At 47.6% G+C, this 24,808-nt stretch overlaps 1 protein-coding gene and 1 non-coding gene across 6 annotated transcripts in view; both read right to left on the bottom strand.

Moving 5' to 3' along the window:
- The window catches only part of DPF3 (double PHD fingers 3), a 499,249-nt gene that overhangs the window by 231,594 nt on the left and 242,847 nt on the right, over positions 1 to 24,808 (bottom strand). For all 5 annotated transcript variants that reach the window (XR_014968956.1, XR_014968957.1, XM_085627278.1 and 2 more), the window contains exon 3: positions 4,181 to 4,288. Coding sequence is in view for 3 of the 5 variants with exons in the window: in XM_085627278.1 (XP_085483404.1) it covers positions 4,181 to 4,288 (108 nt within the window). In the remaining 2 variants the exon portion in view is untranslated. The remainder of the gene's footprint in view (positions 1 to 4,180; positions 4,289 to 24,808) is intronic.
- On the bottom strand, positions 13,808 to 13,947 carry LOC146799653 (small nucleolar RNA SNORA8). The gene has a single exon (XR_014969324.1). It is a non-coding gene; the product is annotated as a small nucleolar RNA SNORA8 (small nucleolar RNA).

Here is a 24,808-nt window from a genome sequence, read left to right as displayed (position 1 = left end):
TAGGCAGGGCCACTGTAACAAGTAATTTGTTAGTATAGTATAATTGCACCAGGGAACAAGCATGAAGGCCTAGCAGCAACTGGAAGAAATGTAGGCTTTCTCCTACAGAGTAGATGGGACTGCTTCAGAGTTGCTCATCGAAGAGTTCACAGGAGCTCTCGAACCGCAGGTTTTTCCATTACAATCTGGGATGCCTCCAGTGCACCACTGTGGGCACCGTCTCACCGCAGGCTCCATGCCGTTCCTGTTCAATGAAGGTCAGGAGCTGTAGACTCCAATCAGAGCTTCTGTGACCATGCGCACTTATCCAACTCTTGCGGTGTTCCTTCGATTAGTTGCGAGTGTAGGGAGTCGTCCAGAGAGATGAGCAAGCCTACATCCACTACTAGCCCAGAGACCCCGGGACTGAGCAGCAGGGCATTAAGTGTAGTTTATGTTCCATGCGACCATCTCTGTGCAGTCTCCTTTCTTCTGTTCTTCTGCAGCTCTCTCCAACTTCAACCAAGACCTGCAGATTGCGGGCAATTTTCTTCACGCTTTGCTTGTGAAAGAGCCATGGATCACCATAGCTCACTTCACAGTGAAGAGATTTGTTTTCTCTCTGTGCTGATATAAAATGATGAGTTTTAAAGACCATGCTTTCAATGGTCATGATTTCTTACTAACTTCAGAAGTACAAGCAGGCAGCCTGCTGGCTTCAGCCATCGCCATTATAGCCATGGTAGGAGGCAGATCGGGATGAAAAGTGCCGCAGGCTGGGAAATTATAGGAATTTACCTCCAGCCTCTCTCAGCTCAGGAGACATGTAGGAAGTAGCCTTAAATACAAGGCAGCTGCGGGGATCAGCATGAGGCCAGAAGTGGGACAGCAGGAAGTAAGCGCTGTGCAGCTTATGACGCGTGCACTGCGGGTTATTCTGAGCAGTCATAGCGCGTTAGCTTACCCATGCCAGGTCACAAACGTTCAATTGTACACTCTGGAAGTAGGAGCCGAAGGTGCCTGGCCAGATTTCAAAATGGGCTTAAAAAAAACAATAAAGCGACGTTTGTGAAGATGGAATTAACCACTTTTAGCACCAGATCTTCAACAACGGAGAACACCTTCGAAGGCGATAGCGAGTGTACGCGTGATGGTCTTTTTTTGCATCATTTGTGGGGTTCTTAAAATCTATCCATTGGTGAGTGACTTGTCATAAGGAATCTATGTAGGACTATCCCGTGAAAATTATTATTTACCAAAACTAAATATGAATGTTTGTTTGTTTAGCAATCATGTGCTCATTCGAACAGTCTGCGAATTGCACGACAAGGATTATGGATTTTGTCCTTTAATGAGGATCTGAGTTGATGTTTTCTTGTGAATGTCGGCTGAGGGGGAGAGGTTTCTGCTGAATTTGAGCAATTGTTAGGTCTCTGTGCCAAGGGAGCCGGCTGCAGAGGATTCAGATGATGTGCTGGCGGCTGCGCGTGAGCCAATGCAGTGCGGCACAGCTGCAACGAATCCCAGCAGGACTGCCAGTGGCATGAGCCAGCCTCGGTGGCACAGATGTAGCGTGGTGTGCTGCTGCCACTGCCAGACAATGATAAACTAGGTTGTCGCGAGCCAACGGCGGGCAGGGCTGCACGCAGCAGATGGGGTAGGATTACTCAAATGCCCTGAAAAGGGGGCGAACAACTTGATAAATGGCACAACAAAATTGCAGAGATTCAGTCATAGCGAAAACGCAATGAAGACTATTCACCGGCCTTTTATAGATCTGCAACGTATAAAAAATTAAATCCCTCTAGTTACTAATGCAAGTGACATGCAACTCCATAAAAGAAAAAATGTTAGCTCCACCTAACTATCCCCACTCCAAAGTGGGCTATGCACTGAAATATTTAGTTTCAGCTCTCAAATCCAGAGATGAACAGTATTAGCCGCCAAATATCCTTCAAAAGTGACTTTGTCTTTTGGATCCACCATACTCGAAGATGTCATGGGTCCGCCATCCTCGACGATGTCATGGGTCCGCCATCCTCGATGATGTCATGGGTCCGCCATGTAAATGTAAATGTACAGATATTTATATAGCGCAAATCACCAACCGGTCTCTAAGCGCTTGCTTAGGGAACCCGTCCTGGTATTCCCCTGTGAGATAACCCAGCAGGGCATCCACAAGGTGAAAGCCAGGCATCCCGCCGCGAGGGGCCATAGTGGAGATTAAGCAAGCTATTGCCCAGAGTCGCAGAGTGTGAACCCATGAATCGAGTATGCACTGGAGCGAGAATTATCGAGTCCATGGACAATTTATGGACTCAAGACCCAGCCGAGCCAGGAATTGAACCCTGGTCCCGGGCTGACCTCTGCTTCCAGGTCTGCCTACTCAAACCAGTGAGCCACACTTCTCCATCCTCGACGATGTCATGGGTACGCCATCCTCGACGATGTCATGGGTACGCCATCCTCGACGATGTCATGGGTACGCCATCCTCGACGATGTCATGGGTACGCCATCCTCGACGATGTCATGGGTACGCCATCCTCGACGATGTCATGGGTACGCCATCCTGGACGATGTCATGGGTACGCCATCCTGGACGATGTCATGGGTACGCCATCCTGGACGATGTCATGGGTCCGCCATCCTGGACGATGTCATGGGTCCGCCATCCTGGACGATGTCATGGGTCCACCATCCTGGACGATGTCATGGGTCCACCATCCTGGACGATGTCATGGGTCCACCATCCTGGACGATGTCCATGGGTCCACCATCCTGGACGATGTCCATGGGTCCGCCATCCGGGACGATGTCCATGGGTCCGCCATCCGGGACGATGTCCATGGGTCCGCCATCCGGGACGATGTCCATGGGTCCGCCATCCTGGACGATGTCATGGGTCCACCATCCTGGACGATGTCATGGGTCCACCATCCTGGACGATGTCATGGGTACACCATCAGGAGTCCTGAGGTTTCCTCAAAGTGAGTTTGAGCCACGGACCTGCTTGGGGATGCTCTTGCAGGATGCAGCATTCTCCAGTTAAGACTGCAGGAGAGTGGAGACTGTGGCAGATGGATCTGAACAAGCGCCCACGTAGGGGAATTCCAAATGCCTACAAGGCATAACCTGAAAGTGATTGAGGGGTATGCTTGTCATTCGGTAAATGTTTGGGAGCACCGTTTATTAACCCTCAATCTCTTCATCTAAAACTCGAATATTTAATTTGACAAGATTGACAAAAACAGATGTCTGCATGAACCTCAAATGCCAAGGTGCCAAGCACAAGCCACAGAAGTCAAGCTGTCCTACATCCAGTGAGATCAGTTCATCTTCACAATATCTTCTTTCTCATTCTAGTTTTGCTTTTCATTTAATAAATCCGGGGATGCATGTCCTCAAAGAACAGGCCAGGGCAAATAAAGCTACCGACAGCCACAAATCTCTGACAAGGATGCAATCAGGCGTGGTCTATTTCCTACGGGGTTTCATCGAGCACAATGAAAAAAGTGGGGACGGTCTAGTGTACCCCGATGCATTGGCTGAGCATCACCTCCATTACAACGTTAGGCACTACACCATTTAAGGAACATTAGTCAAGGGTAGGGATTATTTAATCAATCAACTGTGTAAGAGAAAGTTTGTAAAATAAAGGATAGTCTGGGGGGTCCCACACCAAAAAAATGACATGTTCCTTGATGTACTGGGGGTGATGCAGAGATTTGAGATTCCAGAGTTGGGAGAAGGAGGTCATTAGAAGAAAACTTAAATATATAGCTGTGCTCAAGTCCTGATGGGAATATCTGGGACGGGGACCGGTGCATAACGTTAACGGAGTTTGAAGGCTCAAATTGGTCCGTTTACAGATTTGGGGCCCATGTTTGTAACGTTCACATTGTATGATGCTGTCACACAGCTCTTTCTGAAAATGCGGGGGATTTTGTGGTTAAAGCTGAAGTAGACAAACTAGACCAGGATCAATTTCGATATTCACTGGTTTACTATTTACAATGTTGCAATCTGAGAACATTCATGGGTTCATTGAGAGTCCAGAAACAGGTCACACATTTAGCAGGATTGGAAAGCTTCCTTCTCATGATGAGAGTCTACAAAGAGTACCCATCACATTACAATGCCATATTTATTGACAAGTCAATATGACAAAACAGAGCAAAAGTGCTATTTTAGTGACATTACCAGATTTGATTTCAAGCATCATCAGCCTAGAGTCCTCGGGTGGATGTAAACGCCTCTTCTTCCTCCAACATCGAGCTGGATACGTGTAGAGCTGTCCGGGTGCCACTCCTGCAAAATGTATGGAAGCAAATTAGCAAAATGAGGGATGGCTCACCATCTCGAGCAAGGCCTTTCCACGCGTACACATCTTGCATCACCACCCTCTAGAAGTCTGATATTCCCCAAGACAGGGGCATTATATGGGAAGGACAAAAACAGAAATTAAAAGAAAAAGGTTACTTCCCTGTAACAACAGTTTTGCATCTTGATGATCAAGTAAATACAATCTGAAGTCTACAGAGTGGAGCACTTCACCATGTGCTTCAGGTCACCATTAAAATGGAATTAAGATATGGATAACGTCATCCAGTAGAATTAAGATTTGCGTGGGGTCACTGACCACACCCATACCTTAATTTTGCTGGGTGACATGATAATGCATGAAACGCAAATGACAAAAAAAGCTCGGAGTACGACTGCAAAAATCAAAGATCTGTTAAAACTTTGAGATCTTAAGCCTATGCACTCTATAAACATTGAAAATCCAGGTAGAAAATAGACTATTGCAAGTCTGCTTTTTACGTCTTACCTACACAGGGCATGAGCGGTGCGACTTATTGATTACAATTCAGTGGGCTTACAACCAACCCATAGCATACTATTAGTTGTTTTCGCTGTCACTCTCATATGCAATCTTTAAACTGGTTAGCTCCTGTAGGCTTTCCTTCCTTTCTAGTGTTAGCTCCACCCGGGAGCACGGAACAAGCATGTGTTCTTCCTAGTCTTTGTTCTTCCTCGTCTTTTTGCAACACAATTTTTTTTTTTTTTTTTTTTAAGCGTTTCCGTATTAATCCTGGGCATACAATGTGCTTTCCTACTTTTAACACAGGCACACAGCTTCATATTTATGTTGCCTTCACCCTGCCATCTCTATTGATGCTTTAGTTACTTACACCCACAACTGCAGTTGTCTGTACCATGCCACTCTACTAGACTCTGCTTTACTCTACTCTTAAGCCACTCCCCTCTACGCCACACAATGCCACTCCACTCTATGCCACTCTTCTCCACGCCACCAAACTCTATTCCACGGGACTCTACATCACTCCCCGCCACGCCACTCCACGGCGATCCATGTCATGCTACACCACTCCTACCACTCTATGCCACCCAACTCTACACCACTCAACTAGCTTTTAGCCATACTGAACACTTAGCTAAAATGCATTGGCAAAGCCAATAGCGCGCAAATAGGCAAGATCTATTGCCTTTGCAAATGCTCGTTTTTTCCCTGAAAAGAATTCAGATAACCTCTGCCTCCAACTAAAAGAAAAAAGTTACTTACGGCTACCAGGCAGATTTTCGTATTCAGGAAACTATTACAACAAATGTTTTAAACAAGCATTTTCAATGCAATAGGTCTCGCATTTGCGAGAGTTAAAGCTATAGGCATTGTAAATGACAATGCCTTTCATGTATGTTTTTAAAACCAACACACACATAAAAGGCATTGTTATTTTTAATGCTAATAGCTCAAACTCTCGCAAATGTGAGACCACTTTAATGGTGGTCGCGCCCCTTTCTTTAGACGCTGCTTGCCGTTTTCAGGTTACAGTGAGCAGCGCCTAAAGAAAGGGGCGCGGCCAACATTAAAGTGAAAGCTCGGTATGGGGTGCTTTCCCCCCAAAAACAAATAAACAAAGGTTCTGTAGCGCCATCGCTAAAGTTAAAGCGGACCGCACAGAAAATTAAATAAATAAATGAGCGTGGCTGCTATAGTTAAAGCGGGCCGCGCTGCAAATTAAATACATAAATAAGCGCGCCCGCTATAGTTAAAGCGGACATGAAACCATTACTATTAATAAAAGTATAAAAGCGGGCGATGTGCTGCCTTGTAGGAAAGCAAGTTGTGGGTCGTTAAAGAAAATAGTGCTCACCGACTACATAAAGCAGACCATGTAACAACACACGTAAAAAGTCCAGTACTTATGGGAAGTTATAAATGCAAACAATGCGGTACCAAGGAGGGACTATGAAGCCTATTTATCAAACCAAAGGCAACGATTTCAAAAGGACAGTGACAGGAGCCAATTGAAAAGATGGGCGGGAAATGGACGGAGCTTCTATTCCATACCTCAATACAGCATGCCTCGCAGAGCAGCGCATGCGCTGCCCAGGCCCGACCTAAAAATGCAGGAATGGCTCTGAAACCCACCACAATTGACAAATTTCTTGTTACCTCCTGGATGAAAACCTTTCCTTTAAGGAGCATATTTAAGCCATAGCATAATCGGAAAGTCTTCAACTACAGAAACCAAAAACTCTCAGAAGATGTACTCTCTGCTCAAGATTTGCAATTAGCAGTAGAAAAATTCTCGACCCAATTTCAGTTCAGCCCGCCTCATTGGCTTCCCCAAGAACTATCTAAGCTCAATTGAAAGCTGTCCTTCAAGCTGCCGCAAACTTTCTGACAACACAAAAACATGAACATATCAATATTACCCCTGCTCTTGCTTTTCTCAAATGGCTACCCATTGAAGCCAGATGCACAATGGAATTGATTGCGCCACTTATAAAGACTTACACTTGAACACCCTCAACCACCAACTATCCAGGTCTGGAGCTTAAAAGGTAAACCATACCATACCAAGCAATTTATAGAGCGCTCGGCTACCACCAACAGCGGTGTCCCGGCGCTAAATGGTCAGGAAGGGGGAGAAGGGACGCGCTAGGGCAAGTCAAACAACCATGTTTTCAATGCCTTCCTAAAAGTGGGTTCTGATTCTGCTTTACGCAGGTGATTAGGCATAGAATTCCAGAGAGCGGCTGTTCTTACTGCAAAGGCTCGCGCGCCAAACCTGGCTTTCGAAAAGCGAGGGATGTGGAGAAGCATCGGAGAGTTGGATCGCAGGATCCTGGACTGATGGTATTTCTGAAGTCTCTGTTTCAGGTACCCTGGACCTCTATCTCTTGTGGCTCTAAAAGCAAGAGACAGTGCCTTAAATCCAATTCTCCTTTTCACTGGGAGCCAGTGAAGGCTATGCAGGTGAGGGGAAATGTGGTGTCGGAGGGGCACATTTCTGATGAACCTAAACTATGGCCCCAAAGCAAAAGATCTCCCTACTTCATGAAGAAATGTGCACTCCACAGATCCCGCTCGAGCAATGCCCCCACAAAATGTAACACTGCTCCAGTACATATCCACAAAGCCCCCTCTGTCTTTAAATACCAAATATAACATAACAGCTGATAAACTTGTCTTTGTGAACAGGCATCCTTTTTACACTCTCTCCAATAGATTACGGTTCACTTTGTCATCCCATAACCAAGTCCTATCTGTTCATCCCACCTCCAAGTGGAGCTACTATTACAACCAGCACTTAATCACCTCCATCTATTACCCCTGGGTGACACGGTAGGTTTTTAATCACAGTTTTACTTCTGTATTGCTCATACTCTTGCCTGCAGCCACTTTCGTCCATTACACAAGTACTCTCAGGTGTATCACGGCTCGTCTACAAACCATCAGTCGTACACACCTGACTGGAGATGCATCTTTCATCTCTGTTGTTCTAATGTTCTTCCCTTTCAAATTGCTCTCATTCTCCTGCCTCCTTTTTCCTGCTACTGCAACACATTTGTACAGCGCTTCTCAACTAATACATTTAACGCTACTAGCACTCATATTAGTGTAAAGGATTTTGAGTATCATTATTTATAATCTTTCTTTCAAGAGCTTTATTTTAGCAGTAAGAGAGCCATAAAAGCACAATACAGTTAGACAAAACATCCTTAAAACAAAATAAAAATACACAGTTGATCATAGAGTAAAAATGAAAAAAATACACAGTAAAATACCCAAAATAAAAACGTGCAACAATACCAGCAAAACACAACGGTAAGCTATCAAAAAGACATTTGCTTTCTCCTACCAAGCGCATATTTTACAAAGCAACAAACAGAACAGCAGAGGGCAGGGGAAATCGAGGATTGCTGATACAACAAGGCCTCCTCGCATGTTCTAATACCACAGGCTCTAATTAATGGAACTAAAAACATTTTGGAAAGGGCCCTATAATATTTACAGAAAAAGTGAAGTGGAGCAAACTCTGCAGGGGGGAGAGACTCGTCAGAGGGATAACACATTAATATAATTAAATTGACCCAGTGGAAAACTTAAATTCCACCTTACTAAGCCCAGTCTAAATCTTGTTATCAGGTCTCTGTCCCAAGTGGTGTCCATCCAGGACAAATAAGGTTCCATATAGAGGGTAGATTGCAAACTGTCATATTCCCTAATGGAAATTTTGGATGCTTCAAGTTCCTCTCAGCGCAGTCTATTCCTGGTTGTGAACGCACTCTTAACCCAAGATATATCAGCCTTAGATATCCCAGTAGGGTCTGTTAAAAGCTCAGGTCTTCTCAGGTCAGTCAATTTCTGTTCGGTATAGGACAATCAAGGAATGGCTAAGCCTGTGTCTCAAGCAACGCAATCCAAGCGCACCTTCCTGTTGAAGCCTGTGTGTTGGTTCGCCCAGATGGCACACCAAAGTGCCAGAAGGGCCAGTTTAATAAGGTCTTCAACATACAGTGCGTCAAGCTCCTAATGGACGATATAAGAGGCGCATGATGGAGTTAAGCCCAGGAGCCGGCGCAGCGCCCTATTCTCTATCTGAAGAGATGTTAGACTAGCCCCATATGCCAGCCCCATAAATGAGGATAGGGAGGCATTTGCTCATAACAGCTTCCAGTAGCACTGATAAAACCTCAGAGCTGTTTTGTTCTCACAGAAGCCACATTTACCTTTAGCATCAATAAACACCCCCCAGATATGAAAACTCCTAGGTGGAAACAACCCGATGACCTTGAAGTTAGACATTCCTTTGTTTCATAGATTTGGGCCCGCAAAACAGTGTAGGTTTTGGAATGATTGGTGAGTAGGCCCAAAGACCTCATGAAGCCCACACATTTCTGAAAGAGAGTTTTTAGAGTTTCATCACGACAGCGTCATCCGCGTAAGTAACGTGATGACTTTTTTCCCACACATCACTGGGACCTCCACCCCATAGGAAAACAGAGATTTCGCAAGACCATTGATGCATGGCAGGAAGAGTATACGGGCCAGTACACATCCCTGGCGAACGCCCTTCCCCAGCGGGAAGCTGGCGGTGCACACGCCAGCAGGGCCCTACCAACAGACGCTGATAAGTCGAAATGGAGTGCGCGCAGAAATGGAACTAACTCAGCATACACCCTCAGATCACTCGGCATATACCCACAGCTTAGACCTAACCACACTGTCAAAGGCACTAGACAGGTCCATGTAGGCCATGTAGATGGAGCCTCGCGGGAACTGCACTGAACCTCCAGCAGTGCGTTTGACTCAGCAACACAGGACAGCAAACGGTCCAATTACAACCCTTGCAGCAATTTTAACGGCAGAGTCCAACAAAGACATTGGGCAATAACGGCTGGGTAACTGTGGGTCACCCTTTTCAAAACAGGGACAATGATGGCAGTATGACGTGAATCTGGAAGGCCACATTGCATAAAGGCATTAAGACAATTACAGAATAATAGGAACTCCATCCGAACCTGGGGCCTTATTAGATGGAAACTTGCTAATGGCCTCACTGACCTCTTCCAGGGTGAATTTGTTAGGAACTGGATAGGCCACCTCAGCCTCTTGAGAATCCTGTGGCATATCCGAGTGATAGAGAGCACGAAAGTGGCTCTCCCAAACTTCTGGGCTTATGGTGGCGATACCAGAGTTGTCATTGGTTCCTAAAGATCCAAAATCATTAACAACCCTCTGGAAGGGCGTAGAGTCCTTGGTCCTGCAGGACAACACCAACCCACCCCAATGCTCGGATTTAATTTATTTGCTCCTCTTACTCAGAGCCCTTTTATACAGGGCTCCGAGTTCCTTAATTTTTTGATAATCTATAGCCGACCCCTCTAGGGTCCCGTGCAAGGTCGAAGAAGTCTTTCTACAGGAGGAATCAAACAAGGTCGCCCCAGGCGATACCGGCCTAACTGGTTTCATAAGTAAGGAGCAGTGGCAACAGACAAAGCTATTGGCCAATACACAAGAGTGAGACAAATAAGCTAGACAATTATGTGTGGTATCACAAAGTTTAATACACAGATTTTTCAGTATCGCCCCTTGATCCACATTCCTCCAAACGGGGCTACGCCCTGCCACTTAACAAATATTCTAATCATTACTTCACAATCTCAAATGCTTTGTGTAAGAATCAATTGTTTTATAAGTTTGATACTTTCACTCATGCAAGTAGAATGAGGTCTTCAGCGTTCATAAACCCACAGCAGTGGGAAACAAGCACTTACAATGCAATAGGTCTCGCACTGACATTATTTTGAGCTATTGACATTGTAAATGACATTGTATTTTTTTGTTTTTCTTTTGTAAAACATAAATAAAAGGCATTGTAATATAAAATGCCAATAGCTAAAAGTTTGGTTTAAGCTATCAGCATTGTTAATACCAATGCCTTTTTTTTTATGGGTAAGAAAAGAAAACACAAATAAAAGGCATTGTTATTTGCAATGTGAATAGTCAATAGCAAATGCCTTTTATTTATGTTTTACAAAAGAAAAACAAACAAACAAAAACCAAATGTCATTTAAAATGTCAATAGCTCAAAATAATGCCAGTGCGAGACCTATTGCATTGTAAATGCTTGTTCTTAAACTGGTCTTCTTCAGTTCGTTTCTGAGCTTAGCAGGCATAGCATTCCAAAGCTTAGGGGTCAAATGCGAGAAGTCTTTACCCCCCCCCCCAATCTAATCCTTTGGGTTGACTGAACCTTTAGTAGTCACGCAATGGATAACCTTAGGGTCCTGCCGTGGGTGTAAGTTACCAGAAGGGCCCCTTACCAAGGAGGGTCCTTTCTGGTTAATTCCACTATGTGCCAAGTGGAGTGCCTTGAATTTTATCCTTACCTCCACTGGAAGCCAGTGCAAGGAGGCAGTGATCTTTTTGGGTTGCTTGAGGATAGTTCCTGCTGCCACGTTTTGGACTAGCTGGAGTGTCGAGATAAAATATTTTGGGTGAGCCCATATATATAGGGAGTTCCCATAGTCCGAGTAGGAAAGAATCTGCAGGTCTCTTTATGGTATTTCCTATGATCAGAGTCCACTAAGCTGGTTACCGCACTGGCATTTCATTCTGAGTTGGTCTATGGACAACAGCAGACATGGTTGGAGAGAGAAACGGTGTGGATATCTGCTGGGATGGACTTTGTTAATATTACCCCATATCTGCTTGTCATTATCAGCAGTGCCATTGGAATTAAGTGATTGTGTGGGCGCTGCGTTTTTCACATAATTATGGATTTGCCGCATTTGCCACATAAGCCACCACCTGCTGCATAATTTGCAGATTTTAACAAAAAAAAAAAAGTATGTTTCTATCTCTAATGGTTCAAAAGTTACTAAAAACGCAGCAACATGTGTTGCCACACAGTGGAAGGCCCTTAGCGAAGGTTGGTTGGGAACCATTCCATTGCTTATTGCTATATTTGGGTGTTTAACTATTACTGATGAGGTGCAGCCTGTGCCCAGACAGGGTTAGCAATTGTAAACATGACAAAATAAGGAAGTAATTCGATCACAAAATTTGATGTGTTATGCCACACAATTTGCCTTTTCTTGCCGCATAATTTAGGCAAACCTGCCGCATAATTTGAGCTTCCCTTGCTGCATAATTCCAGTGGCCCTGATTCTGAGATGTTAAAAAGCTGCCCTGGTATGTGGCTTGTCAGAACCAGCAGTTGTTGACAAAATGAAGGTGCCCGGCATTGATGAAGGAGCTTCCTGCAGATTTTCTCAGAGTGGACTGAGCACTCACTGCTCCTGACACACGGATCCTTCCTGGACTCCGGCTTTACCTTTGTTTTCCGTTTCTCCGCGCCTTTGCCAATCTGTTCACTGTCATTGCCCCTGTCACTGCTGCTGAAAACAGAATCCACGTGCTTCAGTCTGTGTTTTACTAACCCACAGTCCATGTTTGCCACACTCCGCCAATTCTTGTGTGTCTTGACTCTTATATGCAGTTTGTTTGTATTTAATGACGCGTGGGACTACAGGTCCCAGAATGCACCGTACTCTTGGCTACAACCCCGCAGAAGGCTCAAGCTACCGCTTACGTCACGTGGCCAGTTGCCAGCTCTGCACAAGTGAGGATAGCTGATACAGTGTAACTAAGCTACAAGTCAGACAGTGAAAACATTACAAGCGCTTTATACAAAGCAGTATTTGTTCTGGTGCTTCACAGAGGGCGCTCTCACGTCTCCTTGGAAAGCCCCACGCCCCCCTGATAAAGCAGGAGGTGGCACAGCTGTGTGTGTGTTGTTAAAATGTTTGAAGAACTGAAGGTGTGAGCTCTTGACGCCTCAGCTGAACACTGATTTGGGGTGTAGTGTCTAAATCCAGTGATGGGAGCGCCAAAATGTGATGTAAGAGCTACCTTAAAGCACATCATCTCCAGTGCAAAGGTCACTTGGTGCTAGGGGGGGCGGAAGGGGAAAGCATCGGAGGGTAACCCGATGGAAACACAGACACACCCTTTTGTGGTCCGCTGGAGGAAGGACTATACCTTCCTCCCCCCAATGAAGCAAAGAGGGGCACGTAGCTACTTCTTTAGCTGATTAACTTTAAAACAAGGAGACTTCGGCGCGAACCCTACTTCCTCACTTGACCGAAAGCATGTGATCTTGGACAGAGTGCTTTCTCTTTCCGTCACCCAATTCCCTTATTACCAAAATGCCGCCTGCTTATAGAGTGAACACTGCTCCATAAAACAAAATGGACTGTTTAATTGAGCCTGCAATGCATGTGCCTGGAAGCCACCCACTGCGCAGATTTGTGATATACACGTCTATTCCCTCCGACCTGAGGCACACGCCACTTCAACACACAACAGTAAGTTGGTAAAAGGACAATATACAAAAATAAATAGAACTTTGAACCGACAAATGAAGGCCATTCTGTGCACGTTTCTTCCTAATCTCTGCATCCATAAAAACGCTTACTTCGCTCCTGCAATCAAGCGCATTATAAATGCATCTAAAAGGTCACAGCACATAATGGTTTTAATTCTTAAGCAGCGAATCAAGAATCTCTCACAAAAAATGTATAGAGTACTTGTAGTCTATCATAACAAGTACATGGCTTGGGCATTAAATGTATAACCCAGCTCGCCGCCTACGTAGAAATTCAATACTGCATAAATCATTACAGCCTCTAGTAAATATTACTGTCGTACTTGCCGAAATACTAGCCAACGTATACAGTACCTACATCAGCAGATTTAATATACGTAATGTAAACAATGGTTATTCCAGCATGCTTATTATATATCATAAACACTGTGCTTCGGCATGTATAATATAAAACGCAACAATTAGTGTTTAATAAGGTACATTAATGTACTTCCGAGTTATATTTCAAATGGAGAGTATGAGAGTTAGGCATAAAATTGTGCCGGTCTGCAACCGTATGCTCCATTATTGAAGCAATCGGTAAAATGCTACATCAGTGATACGGTAAAACACAATGAGTACTGCTTGCACCAGCAGAAATACCAGGTTCGACAAACACGAGAGGCCTGCAAACCAACGATGCCAGATGCTGGGGTACTGTAGCACCTATCAATGAACACCACACCAGGAAGAGGCTGGTGTGTGCAGATAACATTCGGTGCAGCATTTCAGTCTATAGTGACTTTTAGCAACCGCAGCTCACCTCCAGGGGGTGCTAGCCCACGGCGGAGACCGTTCAGAGCATGGTTAGATCTTCGGCGGTACTGCAAGAAACCTGCGCAAAAGAAAACAACAAGTGCGCGGTGAGGCAGAGAGGAGACGCCATGCGCGTGCACATCGCCTGTCCGTGCGCGCACATGGTTTGTCTCCCTTCGCGCACCAAACCCACAACAATAGTCTCGCGAAGGCGAAAGCAGCGCATGCGCTGCGTTTGCTAGGCGAGACCTAAAAATAATAAAATATCAAAAGGGTAGCAAAAAAGTGTTAAATACATGAAGATTAATTGGCCTCCTTCCTTCTATCTCTTCTTATTGTATTCTTTCTTTTTAAACTCCTTGCACTTCGAAAAAAGTCAAAAGAAGCAAATGATGGTTTCCAACAGGAGTAAGGGATATGCCAACCTTCAAGCAAAGCTGGTTTTTCAGAAAAGAAATTCAGTTTCTTACAACAAAAAATGCTAATCTTCCAAAATGTCCTAAACTTGGGTGTGGGGGTCTCTCTAATCTCAGGGACAGGGAATCTTAATGCTGCGGAAGATGTACTAATTCCCTGAATATAAAGTTGATCTCCACCTTTCAGAATCATGAATGTTACATTTGGAGAATTTAACCTGGTGTTATTATATCAAACTCTGGCGTCACCTGTGCTACTTCTACGTAGTTCTACAGTTATTCCCTTCTGTGAGACGGAGGCATTTTTGTCAGAGACAATCCCCAGCACCACAATGCACTACAACATTATAAGAAATTGTTAAAAACTGATGGAAAAAGTAATTTCTTCAACATATAGTACAATAAGTACAAAGATTCAAAATAGAATGGCAACAAAATATTAGGTAAAAAAGATGACACACAGGAAGAGGCCATTAGATTGCCCAGAGAAGTATCGATTAAAGCAATATTCAGATGGGTGCAATTGAAGATATTGCATATCATACACTATACAAGAATACAACCACATACATTTGTAATTATTAAAGATAAATGCCTTGCAGGGAGTGGGCAGGAACTTTTACCCACGCCTTGTGGAATTACTTTAAGAGAAAAGACGCTGGTCCAATCAAAATGCAAGGCTAGACGTATCTGCTGAATTTCTGCTACAGCTTGAAATACATATGGTGCTCGTGGGAATATTGGAGGACCCCGATTTGGGGTTGTCCATAACCTGAGAGAGACTTGGACTGGTATATGGCCGGATAAAATATGGTCGACGAGGTAATGGAATGTCTGAGGGAAAAAAATACAAAACATAGGGCAACTGAGGAGCAAATATTGATGGCGATTAGGTAACTTCCCTTCCTTCTATTAAGGAATGAATCGTGGAGACGCAAGAATGAATCATCCGCACAGGACTGTACATTTGAGTAAAGAAGAGTTCGAAAGTGTTCAACTTGGTGGTGGAGATTTTGAAGTGGAAAAAAATAAATAAACACTGAAATAGTCTGGAAATGATTTTTTGAGTACCGGTATTGCATAATGTTTTTGTAAAATTGATAAATGCAAATAAGAAATATTTTAATAAAAGAAGTCAAAAACATCAAATTAACAAGCAGAGCTTATTAAATGTCATACACTCCCCTCCTGGTCTTTCATATACCTTTACTAACTATGTTAATACATAAAAATGCCTGCCATTTGATCCAAGAGCAGGGACAGTGAGGGACCATTTACCTCCATCCACCCTGTTCTCATCAATAAACAGTGGCTATAAAAATACTGATGCAGAGTTTCAGCGGCTCTCAACAAGTCTGACTGACAGTAAGGAGGGCGGTCACTGAGAGGTCCGCCTTGAGCGCAGCGAGCTCTGATTACCAGACCACGACGGACACCTCGCCCGAAGGATGGCGGCTAGCCGCTTTCTGGTGAGTCGTGTAACGCTGGGGCACTGGGTGTCGGGCCTGCTGACGCACCCACGCGGCATTTCAATATTGGTCCCCGAGGCATCAGAACATTGCAGGATAGCTTCTAGGGGGACAGCGCTTCCCTCCTACCCAGTCTACGCAGCTGTGTGACCGGGGGGCTCTCTGCCCTGGTCAGGTCTCCCCGCAAGGCAGCACTCATGACCCTGATCGGAAAGAAGAGGTGGGTCCATTGGATGCTGCTGCTGGGCCCTAACACCACCCCGCACAAAGCTTTCCCGGGCACTTCGATCCACGGTGTGGGGTGCTCCTGTGACGGGCGCCACCAATAGTTGCATCACGGCTTTCTAGTGGTATAACAAGACTTGACGGCCCCCACACACTCAGCACCATTTTAACTCAAGACCAGACCTAGATCACGGGACTAGCTTCATAACAGGGGCAGCAGTGAAACTTCTGGCCTGCGAACATTCTCTGCCCGCCTTCTACGCCTCGGTGTGCAGGGATGGCCTCTGCCCGAGCAAGAAGGGAGAAGTCCCTCAAGGAACTATTGCTCAAGCAACCTGGGGGCTCTGAGGCATCCCAAGGAGCATCTAAAGATCAGGGGCACGCAGATTCCATTGACGAGGCAGATAGCCCGTCCACGGAGGCCTTCATGCTGGAACTGTTCTCTGCCATTAAGGAAGACATCTTGGAGCTGAAGGGACAGCTCGCGTCAGATCTCAAGGAGGTGCGCCGAGATGTCGATGAGGTGAGTGATAGAGTAGCTGCACTGGAGGAGCACGAACTGGCGAGAGAGGATGATCTGCACCAACTTCAGCAGGATGTCCTTCATCTACGTGACCAAAATCTAGACCTCCAGGCCCATGCGGAGGATCTGGAAAACCGATCTCAGAGAAATAAAATCCGCATCTGCGCAGTGCCCTGGAAGGCAGAAGGCGATGACCTGCAAGATTATGTCATGTCCCTCTTCCAGCAAATTTTGGGTGAAGATTGTCCGCAAAAGATCCAGATAGACCGCGTTCACCGAGTGGGCCTCCCCAGAGGCGGAAAAGCCCCCTCGCCCGATGTGCTGGTCTGTATGCATGACTTTCAGCTCAAGGAGCAGATCCTATGTATGGCTAGAGTGGCCCAACCGATTCAGTTCCGTGGGCACACACCGGCCCTCTTTCAAGACCGGGCAGAGTCGACTCTACCTAAACGAGGGAATTCCGTGTCGTCACATCCTATCTCCGGGACAAAGGGATACCATACTCTTGGGGCCACCCCTTTCGTATAATTTTTAAACAGCAAGGGAAGTTGAGGCAGATGCGTTCCCTCGCCGATGCTATGGATCTCCTAGAAATTGATACAGATACGAACCTGGCGCCAAAGGCCAGTCCCTCAAAGCACGACAGGAAATGACTCCCCCCTCTAATGGCAGATGGTTGGCAAACCATCAGCCTCCACAAAACCAGGCCCGGAAGAGATGGGGAAAGAGCATGATGCAGTGCTCTCAACCCTTTCGCAGACCCAAGACGGCCCGTGCACCCCGTGAAACACCTCCACTTACACCGAGGGTATGGCAGTAACATTGCGGAGCCAGAGGGGCCCGTCCTTTCAGACTCCTTGGACTCCCCTTTGCGGCTCGTAAGCCGCCTGGTATTGGGTTCGGAGACATTTCATCAAGGTCCCATTTCCCCTGATATTTTCCACCAGACAAACTTTGGTCTCTTGCTTTTCCTTATTGTCCCAAGCCTTGGACACGTAACGTTGGGTCTTATTATAGGCCAGCTCATGGTTACTGTTTTTTGGGCTGTAAAATTATGTTGTGTTCTTGGCGTTTTTTTTTTTTTTTTTTCTTTGGGGATTTTTCGTACCATGCATTGCAACTAATGCCCCCCATGCGTGCCCTCGCATGCTCCAGCTCGCTTCCCGCGCAGCGCCCCCGACGTCCTCAGAGCTCAGCAAGCATGTTCTCCGCCGCTGCCTATGCCTAGAGACCTGAAAATTGTTAGCTTCAATGTCCGAGTCCTCAATCACCCCGCGAAGCGCACTGAGATCCTCTAACTTCTTGAACAATCCGAGAGCGATATCTGTATGCTTCAGGAGACCCATTTACTTGCTAAGAACACTCCCTGCATGCGCTCCTGACGCTTCCCATGCCAATTTTGGTCCTCTGGGGTGGCGAAAAAGAACGGGGTTGCCATTTTGCTGGGGGTTAAATTCGAGGGTAAAGTCTTGTCTGCCTTCTATGAGTCCAAGGGGAGGGTTTTAGCCCTTCGGATCCAATGGCGCTCCACTGTTTTCACTCTACTCAACATATACGCTCCCAATTCACAGCAGGAGGCCTTCTTCCGCAGGCATTTAACGGAAGGGCTGGCCTCCCCTTCTCAGCATTGGTGGTGGGTGGGGACTTCAACCTAGTGATGGATAACGAATGGGATCGGTCAGGGTGACGCTACATGCAGATAGGAGCCCTCTCTCCCGAGGGGGAAGCGCTGGCTGGCAGAGAACGGCCTCCATGATGTCTGGCGCCTACATCATGCAGATGTGCGCGACTACACCTACTACTCGACAGCGCACAAAACGTATGCAAGACTAGACATGTTCCTGATTTCTAACGCACTCCTCCCTAGGGTACAAGATGCATTAATAGCTGTACGTTCCCTTTCGGATTGTGCACATGTGTCCCTCTCCCTGCGGCCCGAGGGAATTGGGTATGCACCTGCTCGATGCCAGCTACGCGTGGACCTTCTGCACTCCCCTGCGGTGGTGGAGGAGGTGTGCGCCAAGATCACGGATTACCTACACCTTAACGACAACAGTGAGACCTCCTTGGCTGCGGTATGGGATGCGCTCAAAGCGGTCCTGCGCGGAGAGTTCGCAGACGGAAAGAGGTTTGCTTAGCTCTTGAACAGAAGGTGGCAGAACTAGAGGCGATACACAAGCGCACTGGGGCCCCTCGGGATTGGCGCGTGATGGAAAAGAAACAAACCCTCCTTAAACGCCTCAACCTGGATAGGGCCGAATACGCCCTAATCCGCCTACGGCACAAGTTCTATTTGGAAGGTGACAAATGCGGGAAGGTGCTAGCACAGAAGCTGCGTGCCAGGGCGGTTGCAGGGGCCCTCCCTTTCATCAGAAGCTCTACCGGAGAGGAACTCCATTTGGATTCCCAGATTGTCGAAGAATTTCGATGTTTTTATCACACCCTCTATAGCCCTCTATAGCCCCGACCATCAGGATTACCCAACGACTAGCCAATTCACCCGCCTCCCGAAGGCAGAAGCAGACCCTCTTGAGAATCCTAGAAGAGGTTATCTCCGCCATTGCAAAACTAAAGCTAGATAAATCGCCTGGCCCGGACGGCTACCCAGCCCTCTTCTATAAAATGTTCTGTCACGAACTGGCCCCCCCTCCTCACTCGTCTATTCAACTCCTTCAAAGATAGTGGGGCGATGACGGACTCGATGAGAGAGGCAGCAATCTCCATGCTCCTTAAGCCTAATAAGGACCCAAGCCATTGCGGCTCGTACTGCCCAATTTCGCTACTCAACATTGACGCAAAATTGTTCACAGGTATCCTTGCTGCACAGCTGAATCCGCTCATGGCTGGCCTTATCGATCCTGACCAAGTAGAATTCATCCCCACTCGGCAGGGAAGCGACAACACCAAGCGCCTCCTACACCTCATTGATGGTGTTCACTGCTCTAAGGTCAGCGCAGTGGTCTTTTCGGTCAACGCGGAGCAGGCGTTCGACAGAGTGTGCTGGCCATACCAGTTTGACGTCCTCTGAAGTTTTGGGTTCGGTCCCCGTTTTCCCGCTTGGACCCAGTGCATATACCAGGCCCCTCGGGAGTTTGTTCGGGTTAATTGGGTCTCCTCAGCTCCTTTTATAATTGCTCAGGCACTAGACAAGGGTGCCCCTTTCGCCCCTTTTATTTGCCCTTGACATGGAACGCCAAGCACCGAAAATCCGGGACCATCCGGGCATTCAGGGCCTCAAATTCGGGGGTGACTACCACAAGATCAGCCTGTATGCAGATGATATCATCCTCTCCCTCGCGCAGCCACTTACCTCCCTTCCCGCACTGGCGGATGAACTTGAGGCCTTTGGCCGGATTTCGGGCTTTAACCCCTTCAGTGCCCATGACGAGATAGTCTCGTCATGGAGCGCGGTTGCGCTGTGCCCATGACGAGACTATCTCGTCATGAACCCCGCCCGCTAATGAAACGCCCGGCACAGGGCGTGGAAAGAGCGGGGCACTGAAGAGGTTAAAGTGAACCTTAACAAATCCCAGGTACTTAACCTGTCCCCACCACAAATACAGGTGGAGGCCCTCCAACGGCCTCTCCCTTTGCACTGGTCACATGACCCTGTTCCCTATCTGGGCATCCTCCTGACGCACGCTGCAAGTGAATTATACGGCTCTATTGGCGCAGACGCGAAAAGCCCTGGACAGATGGGCTAAACACACGCTATTGTGGTTCGGACACATTGCAGCGGTGAAGATGATGTTCTTGCCTCGCATCTTGTATTTATTACAGACACTCCCGTTACCTCCGCCGTCTGGCACCGTGCGGTCACTGCATCTGGCTTTAAATAATTTCATCTGGGGTAAGAAGAAGGCGCGCCTCTCGATGGCACAGCTTTCGCGCTCCAGGGACGACGGTGGGGTGAGGCTACCTCTCATTCATAGATATTTGCAGGCTGCGCATCTGCGTTACGTGCTGGAATGGAACCGCCCGCTGTCGGAGAAGCACTGGACCTTCATGGACCAAGCGGTAACGGGTGCGAATGTCTGGCGAGAAATCTGGCTTCCCCGCCGCCTTTGCTCTTGGGGCCTTTATTCGTCCCCGAGAACAGCAGCCACCATGCAAGTTTGGGATCAGGTAGCACTCAAAAAACGCCTCACTACATTTCCCTCCTCGATGACGCCTCTAGTAGATACCCGGACTTGCCCCCAGGTGTGAAGTCCGCGGTCACCCAGAGATGGAGAGAAGCGAGCTGCAAGCGCCTGGGCCACCTTTTTGATCTCAAGGGCATCATTCCATTTAGCCGAGTGCGTTCTGATCTTGACCTCCCCCGCTCCGATGATTAATATTATTTACAACTGAGACACTGGGCCACCTCTCGGGCTTACCTTCCACATGCCTGGCGTAAACTTACCCCTTTTGAACAATGGGTAGCAAAGAAAGAGGACGACAAACACCTCATAATATATGCTCCTTACTCAAAATCAGAAAGGGACTCGCACTCGTGGACAACTCAGGTGGGAGGCGGAGCTAGGTAGGGTCCTCACAGACAAGGAATGGGACAACATTCATTATAGAGCGCACAACACAGCATATAATACAGCTTGGACTGAATCCGCGTTTAAAGTTGCAACCTATTGGTATCTCACCCCTGCTAGGATCCACCAATGGAACAAAAACCACACCGAGGAATGCTGGCGTGGCTGTGGGATGTCGGGCTCCCTTGCGCACCTCTTATGGCATTGCCCGAGGCTAGAGCGATTCTGGGAATTGGTTCTCAATGATATTGAAGCGGCCTTTGACACCAAGATACCCCGCTTCCCAGCCTACACACTTTTAGGGCTATCAAACCCCCTTACCTTCCCTCTGCGGTCGCTTCACGGCAGGCAAATGGCATTGGCTCTCCTTGCAGCGTGTCAGGCGATTCTACTCCATGGGGCACTACAACGGTGCCAGATGACTCCGCATGGCTCCTTAGGCTTTGGATGACCTTGGCAATGAAACGGCTCTCACTAATCCAAACTCAGAAAGATGAGAAATATACTGAACTCTGGCCTCCATTCATTGCAGGGCTATCGAAGGATCTTCGTGAGGTCACTTGCCCCAAACGTCTGCAAGTTCTGCATTTGATACCTCCCCCGGCAAACTGCGCAGTCCCCTAAAGTAGCGGGAGGGTCAGTGGAGTACGGTTCCTATACAGTTCACAACACTTAGATACGGAGTCACCCTTTTTTGTTTTTCTGTTATGAGGGGGTGGGTGGGTGTACGGGAGGGAGGGGGCTTTCTTTTTCTTACCATTGTTGTTTCCCCTTCTGGGTTGACTCTTGTTCTGGGCCACACTGACTCTCTGAAGATACAGGCCACATGGACTTATTAGCCTTGATTCTACTTGACGCCTGCCTCCGGGATGTTGGCCCTATTACAGCGCCTCTTGTGCACCCTTGAAAGCACTGTTTGTAGCTGCCGGCCCACGTGGTTGTAGGCAGAAGGCTGTGTGCAACTTATGAGTCACCATAAAAAGTAGCACAGATGATGCCCAAGTTTAACAGCGGAACTAGGTTAGAGTGTCTAAAAGTAACTCGGTGATTCTGACGTGGGTAGAAATCACCATTACATTCCTTAGCAAAGTGGATTTAATGTTATTTTGGTACATTATCTCACTGAACACAAACTTAAGTACAGGTCATTATCTCACGGTTTCATTAAATTCTAATGTTTACATCCCATTGCATGATGGGAAACATTTGTAGCTCTTGTTTCTATTAGCAGCTTTGGAGACTTTCAGGAAGAAAGCTGCAGAAGAGGAACTCTAATAAAAGTAGAGTGCCTCCTGACTTCAGCTCACAAAATTTGCATTTATATCCATGTGCATTATGACATGGAAAGCCAACATAATTAAAAGGCAGCAGCGGCCTGACCATACAGGCTGAGGGGCCACGCCGCCCACCTTATTCTTGGCAAGAAGAGTGTTTGTCAGGCGAAACAAAGGTCAGCCTGGCTGACACTCTTCTTGTTTAAGTCAGGCAACCAGGAACAAGCCATGCACTAAATACGCGGGCTTCGGCTGTCTGAGCTGAACTTTGCCAGATTGAGGATTTCACAGCCCTGGGGGCGTGACCTCCTCAGACTGGCAAAGTGCCTTGAGGCTCTCTCCCTCGTGATGAGGGGGGGCAGTCACTGATTGCCTTGGACCTTGGTGCCTCAATTTTAAGCCCTGAAGTGCCATGGGGCGAGTGTCAATCAAAGCCACCCCACTCTTCCCAGAGTGGGGTGGTGTCAGCAGTCTCACTGAGTGTAGGAAGGTGGATATCTGACTATGGTTACCCCCAAATTTTTGCCTAGTGTCTAGCTGGTTTTTCGACTTAGTTGGCCTGAGATCCTGCTATTCAGGATCTCAGCCTGGCTGTTCTCTCTTTAAAATGGACTCCATGTACCCTAGGTACATACCCAATTGGTTGGATCACCCTGTCAGCCCCTGTACCAGTGTACACTAGGTACCCAGGGCATTGGTGTACCCAAGGCCTGCCAAGGGCTGCAGCATGTATTATGCCACCCCAGGCTTGGCCTAACAATTTGACACAACTGGCTGATCACTCAGCTGGGGTAAGTTGGTGTAATCACCTCTTACTTAGGTGTAGTATACCTATACCTAACCTTAAATGGGACACCTGGTAACCTATAAGTCACTCCTATGGCAGGCCTTAACAATCCTGAAGGCAGAGTGCTTGGTTCCATGTGAGATGGTGCTCTGGCATGAGCTGAGCCTGTCTGCAGTGGTCGGAACAACTTCCTTCTACTGTTTCCAGATATCGTCATACCATATACTCTTAAGTGCATTATGAACCTCGCGGTTAAATGCTATCTTTGGTTTGGCTTTATCAAAACATGTCGAGTAAGGTGTCATACGAATTGGAATACTAACCCCTCGCCAATTCTGGCGACGGGGTTAGCATTCCACCCTTCTAGAGGGACACGACATGTACAGTGCCTGAAACCCGGGTAAAATCAGACATAGCCTCAGCTCCACAAAATGGATGCTGCCACCACAGACACAAGTCTGCCCTCCTGCTGCTGGGAGTCCTTTCAGCTTGGGAGGTGTGGACAAAGGGTTTCCTGCCAGGGGAGGTGCGTGCACCACCCCAGACAGGATTTTGTGTATTGGTCAGGTAGGGCTTGAAAGAAACCAGACATGCCTGTGGCTCACAAGGAGCCTCGGTGCATATGCCAGTTCAAACCGGTCCTGGGGCACACCAGTCCCGGGCCTGGGGCGAGCTGGACAAAGGATTGGGGGTGTAACCACCCCCCTTCCTGGTCCCACCCATAGGGAGGGACCTAGCAGGTAGTCCGGCCCCTAGAATCCGAATAAAGGTAGGAGCTGTGTCCTAAGACTTCAGACATCCTGGAATCAACTTGAAACTAAGAAGAAGACGGGAACTTCGACATTCTGCTGCACAGAAGACTGAAGAAAATCTCCCCTGTGGTCAGGGAGTGACCACCTTGCTAACGCAAGCACCATCCAGCGAATCACCGTCTGCTTTGCCGCCGCCTCCCGCCGGAGCCCGAGCCCAGAGACTGACAAGACCTGGACCTCCAGACCTCTCACCGCCCGATCCACAGTCCCTGAAAAGAGGAGACCCGTGGAGGCACCGAGACACGTGGAGCCAGCCATCTTGGAACGACTACGACAAGCTGACCAGTGCAACAACCGAGGCTCCCTCCAAGTTGTGCTTTGGGTCCTGAGAAGCCCAACCCTCGAGCAGCATCTGCACCAAAGGTGAGCCCTCCAGCATCTCCACGATCTGCGTGGGGCCCTTCTGCATTTTGCCACTCGACGCGCCTAACCGGTTGCTGGCCCGCTGGCTAGTGGCCATCTTGGCGACGAAATCTACGACAAACACCGCTGGTCTGGTTGCTCCAGACTGGCCCTTGCTCCCCTCCAAAGGAGCAATCCCTCTGACCTTGCTGGTCAGAACCAACAGCTGATTTCCGAATCCTCCTGCAATTGCTTTTGCCAAGGCTTGTTTGCTTCGATCAAGTCGCCGACACCGCCGACAGCGAGAGCCTGCGTGGGACAGCTCGTGAGACGACTCCTGGACGTCGTCGACCTTCAGGGACCACGTGGCTGCGGAGACAAGCTACCCCTCATCACCTGTTTGCACCCGACATCGCCTGGTACCCACCTGGTGCCACGCTGGTCACTGGCTAGT

This window comes from Triturus cristatus, chromosome 9 (assembly GCF_964204655.1).
Source record: "Triturus cristatus chromosome 9, aTriCri1.1, whole genome shotgun sequence".
Taxonomy (NCBI): Eukaryota; Metazoa; Chordata; class Amphibia; order Caudata; family Salamandridae; genus Triturus; species Triturus cristatus.
The sequence above is the reverse complement of the archived record's forward strand: the minus strand, read 5'-3'. Positions and strand labels throughout refer to the sequence as shown.